This window comes from Ursus maritimus, unplaced genomic scaffold (genome assembly GCF_017311325.1).
Source record: "Ursus maritimus isolate PB19 unplaced genomic scaffold, ASM1731132v1 scaffold_2, whole genome shotgun sequence".
NCBI classification, from domain to species: domain Eukaryota; kingdom Metazoa; phylum Chordata; class Mammalia; order Carnivora; family Ursidae; genus Ursus; species Ursus maritimus.
In genome coordinates, this window is record NW_024424452.1 from 87926491 (window position 1) to 87940836 (window position 14346).

At 41.6% G+C, this 14346-nt stretch overlaps 1 protein-coding gene across 1 annotated transcript in view; it reads right to left on the reverse strand.

Moving 5' to 3' along the window:
- Positions 1-11832: 11832 nt before the first annotated feature.
- Positions 11833-14346, reverse strand: part of LOC121104018 (voltage-dependent R-type calcium channel subunit alpha-1E-like) — a 65639-nt gene continuing 63125 nt past the window's right edge. The window contains exon 3 of the mRNA XM_040636315.1: positions 11833-12149. Within this exon, the coding sequence (XP_040492249.1) occupies positions 11933-12149 (217 nt within the window). The 3' untranslated portion in view covers positions 11833-11932. The remainder of the gene's footprint in view (positions 12150-14346) is intronic.

Consider the following 14346-nt stretch of genomic DNA (forward strand, 5'->3'; position numbering starts at 1 on the left):
GCCCTAAAACTAAGGAAAGGACCTGCAGCTCATTGATAGGGACACAGTGATAGTGTAAACAGCCTTGGCTTGACAATAGCGGGGCCTCCAATATCCTGTGAGTCTTCTTTGACATATGAAGGTATCTGCAGCTCATTGATAAGGGCACAGTGATAGTGTGGACAGCCTTGGCTTGACGATGGTGGGGCCTCCAGTGTCCTGCGAGTCTTCTTTGACATATGAAAGTGCTTTCTCAGCCTCCCTTTCTCCTCACCTCCCCCAACCCCATGGTATATAATCAGCCACCTCTCACAACCCAGGGCAGCAGCTTTCTGCCCACGGATCCTGTCCCCATGCTTTAATAAACCACCAATTTTGCACCAAAGACACCTCAAGAATTCTTTCTTGGTCGTCGGCTCCGGACTCCACCCCACTGAACCTCACCTATATTCTACGACTTCATCAGTAGGATGAAATTTTCTAAGTGCTCTAAACATGATTGCTGAGAACAAGTGAATTAAATAGATGTAAGTGGGGTAAAAAGTCTTAAGATGTTCTTAATAGTTTCTCCAAATCTTTTGGGTAACCTGAAACCTTAAGGTTTTGCCAAGTTAAATTAAATGATGGATACTCAGTATATATCTGGATCATTACAAATAAGATAAAATACTGAAACATTAATTACTGAATATAAGTTTATTCACTTTGGCTTCCTTTTACAGAGGAACTAAAGATATTTGGGTCTGTTAGTTTTGTGCTATGCTGAAAAATTTACTATGAGAAAGTGTGTGTTTCTAGAAATTATAAAAAGTCTGCCAAACCACAGAATGCTAGTGTAGGAGACAGCTCATAATTGTTTATTCTTACTAAAAGGTAAGATTTTTGAGGGTTAAAAATTCTAACATATGTAATTAAAGTCACTAAGGTTTGTAGAATAGGAATCTTTGGAAAGGAATTTTATGCATGGTCAGGACTTGCTAAGATTGGAATGAATTTAATTAAGTGAATGTGTTTTAATATCAAAAGTAAGCTGGTGCGAAATTAGAATTTGGTTTTCTCTCTGTTAAAAGAACAAAGTTTTATTGGACTATTGGTCTGCTCTTGATAAAACACTGTGAAAAGTTTTCTTTACTTTTTAAGTAATCTGCCTGAACAGCAAAGATTTTGTGTCTTACCAAAACAATTTGCCATGCTTCATGTTATCTTTATAACATGTCAGGTCATTGATTACTTAAAGAAAATTGAGTGTTCTCTATTTAAAAAGCTAAGTTCTTTTTTTAAACTTTCTGTATTTGCCTATGAAGTCTCTAATTGTCACTATTGTTAAATATATAACTAAGTATTGTTTCACAATGACTTATAATCTAACTTGACTCTTTTAAAACCTTTGATATTTTTTACAAACTTCCCAAATTAAACCCTAAATAAAGCCTTTTTGCCTGAGAACTATTTTTGAGATTTTTCAGAGGGTCCCTGGAACATCTCAAAAGACTGATTTCTTTCCTTATGAAAAGTGAGATGTTACACTAATTAGGCTTATTGGATATGTTAAATTACATAGGGCATTGTCAAATAAGAAGTAATACTAAGTCTTGGGGTGCCTGGGTGACTCAGTCGGTTAAGTGTCTGCCTTCGGCTCAGATTGTGATCCCAGGGTCCTGGGATTGAGCCCCCACATTAGGCTCCCTGCTGAGTGGGAAGCCTGCTTCTCCCTCTCCCGTTCCCCCTGCTTGTGCTCTCTCCCTTTGTCAAATAAATAAATAAAATCTTTAAAAAAAAAAAAAAAAGTAATACTAAGTCTTTATGTTGTATTTGTATAGGAAAATCTTATTAATGTTCTAGAAATTGAATGAAATTCCTAGAAATCTGATACGTCCTGATATATAATGCTATCAGTCATAATTTTATAATGCTATGTGTCACAGAAATAACCAAATTTCTTTGTCAATTCCATTATGACAAACTCTTATCAGATCTTTAACAATGAGCACTGCTTAAGTCTTTTGTCATTTACAGGCAATTATTGTTTTACTCAGATGCTTTTGCAAAAATGTTCCACAAAGTGTTTCATCTTCAAGGAGATTCATAGGAAGGACTTTGGCAAGCAAAGGTTCTGAAAACTTTAAGATAATAAAACTGAACTGGGTAAGACTTTCCAAGACTAATGAAAAAACTGGATTCAAGCAGAACAAGTATTAACTACATGGGACTGAATAAACCAAGGGGGATAATTACAATGCTTTATGACTTTTTGTTTGAAACATTGCTGGTTCTTTAATGTTTTGTTTTTCTAGATATAAGAAACCTTTTCTTAAGCTATCCATGACTTATAGCAGTTTGGTAAAGTACATCTTTGTAAACAAAGATGAAACATTTACTTTTTCTCCCTACCAAATTCTTCCAGAAATCAGAAACTCTTTAGTATTCTTTCCATGGCGATAGAATTAGTTATGTGCAAAAGCTTAACAAGAATCCATTCTCCCTGTAATAGAGCACAATGGAAACATTGGCAGTATTACCAAAGCTTTGACTGGAATATCATATTTGAGAAAAATGTGTATAGACTCAGGTATGACCAGAAGTTTAAGTAACTACTTGGAAAGATTATCCTGATATCTTTATAAGGTTCCTGGCAGCCTTACCAAGTAAGGAAGGAAGGTCACTGCCTAGTAGACCCAGAAACATCAAGATATTTTGAGGGACCTTGAGAAGAGAGGAATTCAGCCAGATTATAGGTATTACAGGCAAAATCTACGGCAAGCCCTTGCCTTAGCTTCCTGGCCTCAAAGAATTTTAAGAGTTCCGCCTGGGATTCCCTAAGAAAAGTTCCAGCAAAGCCGTCTTTAAAAAGAACTTACGTAGTCAATCACTATTTTTGCTGCATTTATGTAAATAATCAGGCCATGTTTAATGCAAATAAGTGAGTATTATTATGATTATCTTGGTTAAAAGAATGAGACTGATTGTAGAGAGAAAAATTATGTTTGCACCTTTGTAGGTATTAATTTCTAGTCCTGTTAATTGTCTTTGAGGCTTTGTTCTATACCTATAAACTGGACTGGATCCTGAATTGTTCCAGTTTCCTCAAATATCTGGCTACAGCTCTCCAAACTAATGTTTCCAATTAGTTCCTTTTTGATTCAGAATCACTAAGAACAGAGACTGCCCTTGCATGTTCTTGGAAGGCATTATATCAGGTCCTCCTCACCACCCAAACTTCAGAGATTTGAATTTTAGGTATATATTTCACAACTAAAGAAGGCTCCACTCAACATAGGGTCCCATACACCAGCTGGAGACCTCAAAATCAAATTGACGAGGAAGAAAAGTAGCTGATATTGAAGTAGACTGCTTCCACCCAAGATGCTGGATCAAGGCTTCATATTTTAATTAAGCATAAAATTCTTCTTTTCTTTCTTTCCTTTGCTCTGGCATTGGTCTGGAAAGATAATGCCATCATCTGTATCTCCCAGGCCATTGCTAAGACCTTTCAGACTGCTAGATTTGTCATAAAAAACTCTGATCTGTCCATTAACAGTGCCTCCTTAGTGGGGGTGATTTGTGCCCCAACAGAATTTGTCTTTATCTATAGCGGTTATCATTCTTGGGCCTATGAATCTCCAAATGGCTGGCATATAACTGAGGAACACCTCTTAAGCTAACTGCACCCCTACCTTTTCACAAATAGATTGTGCTACTTCATTGGTCAATTCCCCTGAATATACAACATTGAGTTAGAAAAGATCTACCAGGAAGTGTTTCATGATTCAGGATTTGCTTCCTTTGTCAGTTTTCTACTTCCCTGGTCAGGAGTGAATACAAATGAGGCTCTGATCCAGAAACTCTCCTTAACTCTTGAAAGCATTGCAGAATCTTATGGTAAAACAATAGCTACCCAACAAAGGTCTTTAGACTCTCTGGCCAAAGTTCTTCTTGATAATAGGACAGGCCTCAATTGTCTTAGCTGAGCAAGTAGCCAGCACCACCTGCTGTACCTGAATTAACACTTCCAGGAAAGTTGAAACTCAGCTACATAAGGTCACCGAATTGGCTTAAGAAAGTGACTCCAAAAACAGGGTCTTTGATTTATTGGATTTTGATTGGTTTGGGTCTTGGGGACCATGGCTCTGAAATATACTCTAGATACTGGGAATTATCCTACTTCTAATAATAATAGTAGTAGTCTCCCTGGCACACTATATTCTCTCAAAAGCTTTAAATGCATGTTCACAGCCACTAATCACCAACCAAATAATCTCCCTAAGACTCGAATGCCAGAAAAGAAGTGAAGAAAATGACTGACTAAAAAATTGTGGGCTTGAAGTTTTGACCTGTGAATACTAGAGATTCAGAAACAAACAAATGAACAAACAAAAAAACACCCTATCATGACCTGTGAGTATCACACAGAGGATCAATAAAAGCTGTAAGAACTTCAGAGCAGTAGCTGCAAGAGGCACTAATGCCTTAAATTTTGATCACATCTTTCGGTTAAGCTGAGATTCTGATAAAAAAGGGGAAATTGTTTTTTTAAAAAAAAAAAAGAAGAAGAAGAAAAGAAAGAAAGAAACAACAGGCCTCAAATAGAGTCACTTGTGCTGACCCCACATCAGGAAACAAGACTTAACATCTAATTGTAGTTTCAGCGTCTCCCAGGAAGGTAACCTTTAACCAGTACATCGGGAATTACCTGATCAGCATTAGTGAAGTAATCTTCCTGAAAGAGCCCTGCCTTTCACCCAGAGGAAGGTGACCTTGCCTGAAACAATCCACTCTTTGTTAGAAACTTCCTTTTTCCACTCCTGTCTGCCTATAAAAGCCTTCCATTTTGTACAGCTCCTGGGAGCTCCTTTCTTTTGCTAGATGGGATACTGCCCAATTCATGAATCACTGAAAAAGCCAACTTGATCTTCAGATTTACTCAGTTGAATTTTATTTTTTTAACATTGGGCATAACACACTTGAGCAAAATCTTAAAGCAAAAAGTGAATAACTGTCAACTATTTAACAAATATTGACTATATGCATCTGAGAGAAGGCAACTTAAAACAGAGCCACAGGCACTGGTACAGACCAAAGAACCGAGAAGTGAGGAAGACTCAGAAAGCATCCAGACTACAAGCTGCCTCACACAAAAAGCCAGTAAAGTCTGTAAACATCTCTTCCTCCACAGTAGCACAGAACATCCTTGTCAACCAGCTGTGTCTGTACCAGGAGAGAGGGCACCCCTCTGAGAAACTTGCACACCCGCATGACTTTATTAATACCCAGGGAGAAGAGAAATGGCTCAAGCCTCAGAAATACAGATGAAAAATGATGGACTTTAAGAGCAAAGGTTTGAGTAACTGCAGACAGAGACTGGGAACCTCTGCAAGCTGCATGTGAGTCCTGATAACAGGAACAGCAGATAACCCCAAACCGGAATAACAGGGAAATACGACAGACCCAAAGCAGGAGGAGCCAGTTCTCAGAGACATAGGCAGTCCAGGTGACCAGGGCTGGAAGTTAATACGGGAGCCAGGATAACTAACATCTGTGATCACAGGCAGAATGTAGCGGACTGAAGGGACACCTGCCCAGGGTAGGAGAAATAATATGAATTAAACTAGCAAGAATAGGGGAGGATTTGCAAGTTGAGGAGACCTTCAGAGAGACAGTCAAAACAGGAAGAAGCAGCCAGCAGAACTGTAGACTGCTTTGCATTCTTTCTACCACAAGAGGGAGGGAAGCCAAGAATACAGTTGGAGTTTGACCAAGCAGAACTGAAATTTGGGTAGAGACTAAATTGAGCAAGCATGACTGCAGGTCGCCCCCACAAGGAGAACCCCCTCCCTGCCCCTTACAATAATGCATTCTAATGAGAAAAGCCACGTGCAAATAAAGTTAAAAGTAACCCAGAGCATGTTACACTCAGTTGATGAATTGTTGAACTCTACACCTGAAACTAATGATGTACTATTTGTTGGCTAATTGAATTTAAATTTAAAAAAAGGAAAAAGTAACCCATAGCAGAGCAAACAAAGTCATAGGAGGAATTCAGGGAGCATCTGCATAGCAGAAAAGGGATGCAAACAGGAGGGAAGCATTTAAATTGCATAGAGAAAGGTTAAAACCAAGGCCACATGCTTGAGAGAGCTTCTGTGTACTGTGTAAACCTGAAGGTTCTCCTCCCGGTTCGAGCACAACTGGCGCCAGTATATCCTACATACTTGTTGCCACCAGCAAACAGAAAACGCACTGGACTGAGAAATGGGAGCTCTCCCATCCCTTGTGGCCAGGGTGAGGAAATACAGCAGCTGGGTGGATTGAGCCTTCCCAGGAGACTCGGTAGGAAGGGAAACCGACAGTTATATTTGCATCTTATTGGGACGGTGGTGATAATGGCAGAGTGAGAGATTTTCTATATGCAGAAACATCCACATATGTGTACTTGAATTTATGATACTGAATGTATTAGTTATTAATGGTTAATTGCATGGTGTGCAACCAGTTCTAATATATATGTAAAATTTTGTCATTACCAAGTCCTGACTTAAAAGAAAAAGAAGAAAAATACTCAGGAATTGTTGAATTGGCTATAAGAATCCTCAATTTCTCAGCCATTACCTTTCTTAGGCATCTCTCATCTCACACTTTCAATGGGTATAGCAACAGTGAAAGGAATGATACATGAATTAGCCTGTACTGTATACATTATTTTCCTCTCTCCCTGACCCCCTCTTCCTTTCCAAAGCTGAATGGCTGAAGTTGGGTAATTGAAAGCATTTATGATGTAACCCCACCATATATTGCAAGCCTTATCCCCAGCAGTATAAAGAATCGGCCTGTCTGAACCTGCTCTTCCAGAAACAGACAACCCTAACTCCAGGACGTGCATCCAGCTTCTGTAACAGAGTCTGCCTGGGTCATGCTTCACGCCCCAGTTCCCTGCACAGCTGAAGCCCAGCCCTGGCTGGCTCTTTCTTCCTAGGGAGCCACACTTTGTCCTTGTTCCACCGGCTGGAAAATGAGCATCTTTTTCATCCAACTTCTCCTATATCAAGGTGTAGTTATCCACCTATAACTATCACCTCTACCTGTGGATTCCTGGCTCCCTGCCCCTAGATCCAATGTTGTGTAAAGTGACATCATTTCAAAGCAGACAGAAGTTCATTCTTTCCCATGAGCAGCCAGCTACATTTTAGAAACCAGCCCTACAGCTCAACTAATTCCCTCAACCCTAGATTCAGCCATGACAGTAGCAGGAGGCCTTCAGTAAACTGAAGTTCGATAGCAACAGACTACAAGTCAGAGAGAGTATGAGTTTGTGGCCTTGGGGGCCCATGCAATGAAAGGTTTCAGAGGATCAGCAGCTTGACCTCTTCTCCTCCCTGCTTCCTCACTGGAGCAAAAGTAGAGAAGAGGGCAAGATCACTGTCTCTGTGTGAGCTCTATACCTAGGTCAGATAGATAACTGGAGAGAAATAGAAATTTAAAAAGAGCACTGTGAGCGCAAGCGCCTTTTTCCCTCCATGTTTCCCTAGTACCTAGCTGAGTGTGTGGCCTATAGCAGATGCTCACTTAATATTTGTTGAATGAATGAACGAACACAGAAACTAATGCAAATGCTGGGTGATTTTTCAGCTGCGTTCCTACTTGTCTCAGCACCATCAGAGCCCTGGCTCAGGAGGACCAACAGATCACGTCTGTATGTTCAAATGCAACACTTCTCCTTTCAGGCTTTCAATGCATTTATCACATCACTTAGGTGAGTCTACACATAAAATTGCAATACATCACTCCCAGGCCCCACAAATGACACCAGCCACTGGGGGACCAGTGCTATAATTTCCAGAGACGCCTGGCTAATGTGAGTGACACGGCCTCAAGACATTTCAAATAAGGAGCAACTACACTCATCAATCTTGCCTCCCTCCCCTCCTTCCTGCTATCCCCCCACAACCGGTGAGAATCTCAGAATGTCCTCAAGGTGTTTCTAGGTCACAAGTAACCCTTGGGCTTGCTGCGCGTAAACTGGTCCTTGGGATTTCTTCATTGCCCTTTAGAGATTTAGCACAGGAGCCTGTGGCTCTTTTCCACAAAGCTCAAGCCTGACTCGCTCACCCGTAGGGAAATGAATCCAGATTAGTAATGGACAATTACTGAACACCTACTTGTGCCAGCCTTACACAAATCCTGGCTCTTCGGGCATTACAGTCTGGTTGAGTCTCTCCTGAGACACAGCATTTCCTTTCCCTCCAGTGTCGATTATATCCAGAGCTCCTTCTGGAGAGTGCTTTGTGTAAGCTACCCCATGCCCCACGCATTAAGTTTTCTACAGATAGAACCAGATTTAAAGGAAACAGAGGGCACCTTAGGGTAAAGGCAGTCTGTGAAAGCAAAGATAAGAGGCACAATCATTCCAAAGTATCTGCTTCAGGGTGGGCTGTTTAGACTCACAGGAGAGTGCAGACCTTTCTAAGCACCTACACAAAGGCAACCTACACAAACTGCTTTGCCCACTCAGGTTCCCTCTGCATCAAAGCACACACCTCCCCGACCCCTGTCATTTTAGAACTTGGACTCTGCCGATGCCTTTCCGCAGCTTGTTAAAATCAGACTCTGGGAGGCAGAAGATCCTTCAGTGGTCAGCCTGTCTAACTTGTGTCGCCATAGCGGAATCCCCTAACATCCCTGACAGGCAGCCAGACAGCCTTGGCTCGTGCACCAACTCAAAACCTTCCAAATGTGCCTGATCATATGAACCACCGGAAGCACCTGTAAAAAGTATATAGCCCACGAACTATTCAAAGCTACACAAAATCAAAACCTGCACAGAAGGGGCCTGTGAACCCGAATTTTAACAAGCATCCCTAGTGAGTCCTACAATTAAGCATGTTTCTTTTGTGCATGTAATGCAGTGGGGTTCTTGACAGTAGCTGCGTATTAGAATCAGCTAGGAAGCTTTAAAAAAATCAATGACAGGCCTTTACCTTTAGCTATTCCTACTTAATTTGTCTGGAGTGGAGCCCAGGAGGTGTAAATTTTTAAAGCTACTAGCTGATTCTAATCTGCAGCCACAGTTGAGAATAACCGTAATATCTTCCCAACCCAATGGTAAGCTCTTTGAAGCCAGCAACCAAGGAATCTCTTCCTTTTAATACTCCTTACTGAACCCCACCACCGTGTTGAACCTGCCATAAGACATACTCTTATCACTACGAAGTTGATCTCATTTAATGAGCTTTGTTCACCCATCCAATGGGATCCAATTTCCTAACTCTGCTAAAAAAGCTGTGAGCCTCCACTCAGCAAGAGGCCAGATGATAGGAGGATATGAAGTGCTACGACTTCTCACATTTGAATCTGCCCCCCGCAACACACACACACACACACACACACACACACACACACACAGCCCCCCCTTGTCCGAGTTTAACCAGCCCAAACAATGCCAGAAGGCTCATTCCAGGGTTCTTCCCTCTTGCTCCAGGCCCCTGCCAGCTCTACTCACATTGTACAGCACGGTGGTCCACCCTTCCATGGTGATGCATTGGAAGACGGTCAGCACAGCAAAAAGGATGTTATCAAACTGGGTGATCCCATCATTGGGGCCAATCCAGTCCCGGCATTCATAACCAGCTGGGCAGCCCTGCACACCACATGGGTGAGGGGGGTCAAATCCTTCCAGAATACCTGCAGACACATTTGGAGGGCAGGGAATAAACCACATGGTGTTTAGCATGAGCTGGAAAGAACTCCAGGAAGCCACAAACACTCAATTCTATTTCCCACATAACGGTGTGTCCTTCTTTCTCTCTGGATTCCTCCCACCTCTGGCCTCTCCTCATCTCACGGCTCATATACCACATGTTCATCCCAGTGTTTCCCAATCTTTTCTGAATATGGAGCCTCTCCTCCACATGGCCTTCATTTCCTGCAGGCCACATTCTCTACCCTCTCCTGAGTTCCACAAGAAATGACAGACTGGATCACACAGAACAATCTGAGGTGAAGGCAGAATCTTACTGAGTTTCTAAGTTCAGACTGTAGTATAGACCCTGAGTTCTTCCTGAGTTTCCTGGGGGTAATTATAAACTACAGTCCCTTCACAGTGGGTCTCAACTCCTTATTCTTCTGGCCTAAATTCCTAGTCTTGAATAAGACAATCAATCAATCAATCAATAAAACTCCAAGGTAGAAGGTGTCCTTTGAAGATTCTTTTTAAAAAACATAAACATTATACTAAATTGGACTTCTTCAACCTCTACCCAACCCCCTTTCCTGCTAGGGTATTCTATTCAACTTGAAAAGAACAAATAAGATACAAAGAGATAAGAATCTGGGGTCTGTGAACAACACAAATCTCCCAAGCGCCCCTGGCAAGCCAAGCTCAGAGCTTCCTCATCTCTTCTATACTGTCTGTGGGACGTAGCAGAGAAGGAGGAAGGTCATGAGATGGATCATGGAGGGAAAATGTCTGCACATATCTAGAGAGACCCAAATCTGACTCTGGACTCCTGGATCTCCCTGGCCTGTGGGCCCAAGAGGACACTGTACAGAGTATTTCTTCAGACAGGTGGTTTTTGACATGCATTCTGACAACCTTCTACCATGGGACAGGGGATCTGAGACCTCCTGTTTGAAATCCTGATTGCAAACGTAAGAGGTCATTTGCTTTGCAATATCAGTAGCCAATGGGGATCTTTAGTCTAGGCTGCTTGTGCCTCAAAAAGCTAAGCAGAAGTTTCTGATTCTAATTCTTGGGTTGGAACAGAATATTCTCTTCCAACCAGTCTCCCAGTGACCTGAAATTACTCCAATGACTAGAGGGGAGAGGAAGGGAAGAAGTAGAAGGCAAGAACAATGACCCTACCTGAATTGTTCGTGAAACACGCGCGGTGCAACTTCCCACTGTAGAACTCCAAGCCAATGATAGCAAACATCAGGATGGCAAAGAAGAGCAGAAGGCCAATTTGCAGAAGAGGCACCATGGCCTTCATGATGGACTTCAACACAATCTGCAGGCCTAGAAGGAAAGAAAGACAAATTGAGCCTCCCTGAGCACCATTTGATACAGCAGGCTCCCTTTACCTTCTCCTAAGAGGAGAAGGACAAGTCCTTGAGGGAAAAGAACCACTGGTCCTGAGATGATGAAGACAATTTGCAAAGAGACAACCAGAACAGTCAAGTCAAAGACTACCATCACTCCTACTCCTGGAATCAATCTCATGCTCCTTCTCATAATTCTCTGATCATTTACATGCCTATTACTTCTCCCTTCTTTGTTTCACCCATGTTGCCTTCTGCTTATCTTTTACAAACTTATTACAATGTGCTTCTTTCCTAAATGAAATTAAGCCTGGCCCTGTTAGGCTCTAAGTCCTATGAGAGCAAGGACAAAGTTTACCCCCCCCCCACTACTCTGAGAACTGGCTTCTCCTCCACAGTGGTGGAATCACAATTAGTACAATCACTATTCATAAAATACATATACCTTGACCCAGAAATTGTAATTCTAGGATTCTAGCCTAAGAAAATAAGCAGAGATTTGAATAAGACTTAAGTAAAAAGATGTATGTGGTGGCCCTATTTCTAGTTGGAAAAAAATGAAAATAATCTAATGTCCAGCAACGTAGAAATAAATAAATAAGTCATCCTGTATATGATAGGTTATAATATCAGACTTTTTGAATCATATTTTTGAAGAATTTTTAATGTCAGGAAAATCAAATGCTTCTATGACAGGATCCAAAAGTATACACACAGTATGATCAAATTATATTAAAATGCACAGGAAAAAATGCATAAAAATATAGGATAATGAGTGCTTTTCCTTTTCATTTTATAACTTTTTTTTTTTTACTTTGCAAATATTCTACAAGGATTTTCACTATCTTTAAAATCTGGGGGGAAAAAATTGCTAGATTTTAAAGTAAAATGTTATGCCAGATTTCTGCCTCCCCACTCTTTATTACCACTGGAGAAATCGTTTCTTGTTTATCCCAAATTCCTTTGGCCCCAGACCCAGTGGGGACACATGAGTAAAGCTACAGCAGAGGAGAAAGAAGAAACACAAGTGCTCACTAGGTATCCCTGACACGAGCTTCAGGGGCCTCAGGACGCGCACAGCCCGGAGGGTCCTCAGGTCCACGTGTGTGTTGAAGTGGGTTCCTGCCGTGGCCAGGATGCTGCAGATAGAGACACAGAAGGTCAAGGTTACCACCGTCTGGCTTTCTTGCCCTGTTCCACGGGGGAAGACAGGCTGAAGAAGGATCAGCCTGGAGAGCACACAGAGCTGATGCCAGCTGCATGTGGGCGCACCTGAGCTTGGGTGAATCATTGGTGGTTCTGCCTGGAATTATATTTAGCCACATCTGGGTTTTACTTTGCAAAGAAGGAAAACTTCTCATCACACCAGAATCCTAGTTCCAAATCATGAGTAGAAGACCAGCTCCCTAGCATCTGTCCCATTCCTGCCTCCAAACCTTGTCCCCTACTCTCCTCTCTATTCCTCACCAACCTCCAAACTACCAAGACCCCTGGATTTTGTATTTCAGAATTTTCTTCAATTCCCCTGTCTCCTAACTCCTTCGGGGAATTTCTCTGGATCAGCTGCAGTAAAGGAGTAACTCGTTCTTCTCCACCTTGGCACTTACGAGTTTTTACCAAACAAATCAATCACACTGATACTTATAAATTAGGGAATAACTTCACTGGTCCTCATACAGCACTTTTATAATTGATCCAAATCATTGTATAACTCAGATTTGGTTTCTTTGCTTCCATTTTTCCACTTCCACAGCCAGATACACACACACACACACACACACACACACACACCCCAAATCCATAACAATCCTATTAGATTGTATACACCAAGTACCTTGTCTTGAGGAGACAATTTATTTCATATAATCCCATGACATTGCAGGTACTGTGGACAGTCAATGACACTTAAGTATTAATGAAAGACACAGCAGATGACCAAGAGCCAGCAGAACTGGGTTTCAGTCATGACTCCAGCACTTGAGAACTGGGTGATTTGAGGCAAGTTACACACTCCAGCAGCCTCACTACCCTCATCTACAAAATGGGGGGAGTACCAGGACCTTGCTACAAAAATAAAATGACATGGTACTGAATATTAAGAGTGTTCTAGAAGTTATAATGTACAAACTAGATATTACGTCCAACACAAATATTAATAGTACTGTCTAATTTTAGTCTTCTTTCTGTGGAATAGTACTTGTCCTCCCTCATAACCTCTCCATGACAGTTTCAGCTATCTGGAGCCACTGGCGAATGAGTCATTAAAAAAACCGAGTTTTCTATATAGTCAAAGGGTGGCGGGAATAGTTTATGTCATTTAATTATTTTGGAGGAAACATTTCCTTCAATACTTGAAATAGAACTTGAATGAAAGGTCTGTGCTGTATACCTCTAAAAGAAGATATAGGATCAATAGGTACAAATTACACAGATCTGGGACATGAGAATCACAAGGAGTGCTGGCCAAGAATCAAGTGGACTGTTTCATGACGTCAGTCCACTCCCCAACATTAAACATACTCAGCCACAGACTGTAGGACTATCTATTAGGAAGCTGAAAGTGTTCCAACATGAGTTGAAGGTTATCTAATTAACTAGTAGAGATTTCTCTCAACTTTAAGGCTCTATAATTCTATGTTAACCCAACCTCAAAATAAGAACCAGAAAGAAACAAGATGGTTCTCAGGTCTCCTCTACCTCTCCTGACCCAAATTTCCACACTGTCTCTGAAAAGGAGGGATATTGTCGACAAGGGTCTCTAATGCTGGTTTTGATTCTATCTGCCAAAACCAAAGAGAGAAATTAAGGAGGGGAGTGGTATCATTTCCAATAAGTAAGGAAAACCTGACAAGAAAACAGAGCAAGGAGAAATGTGGAAAATAGGACTGAAAAATAAAACAGACATAGAAACAAATAAAGGAGAGCAGAGAAAGAGAAACCTGAAGGATAGTGTAGTGACAGAGAACCAGAACCCTAGGAAGATGGGGTCGCTGGTCTGATGGATCTGCTAACAGGGGAAGAAGCACTGTACTCAGAGTCTTCCGAGGCGTGGTGCCCACGGGAGATGCCTCTCCCTCCGGTTCGCGCTGTCTCAAACACACACGGTGGGGAGAATCTGCCCTGTTCAGAAACCAGAATTCTGTTTCCTAGGATACCCAGATACACACGAGATGCTCTTTCAAGTCATAAGAAAGAGCTATTGAAAAGGAAATTTTCCTTCCCAATCCTGAGTTGAAGGAGGGATATTTCAGAACATGGAGGTAGGGGCCAAAAGACAAAATTAAAAGGCAAGAAGGCACAAGTGTAGAGAGAAAGAAAAATGGTTGCGAGGAAAGA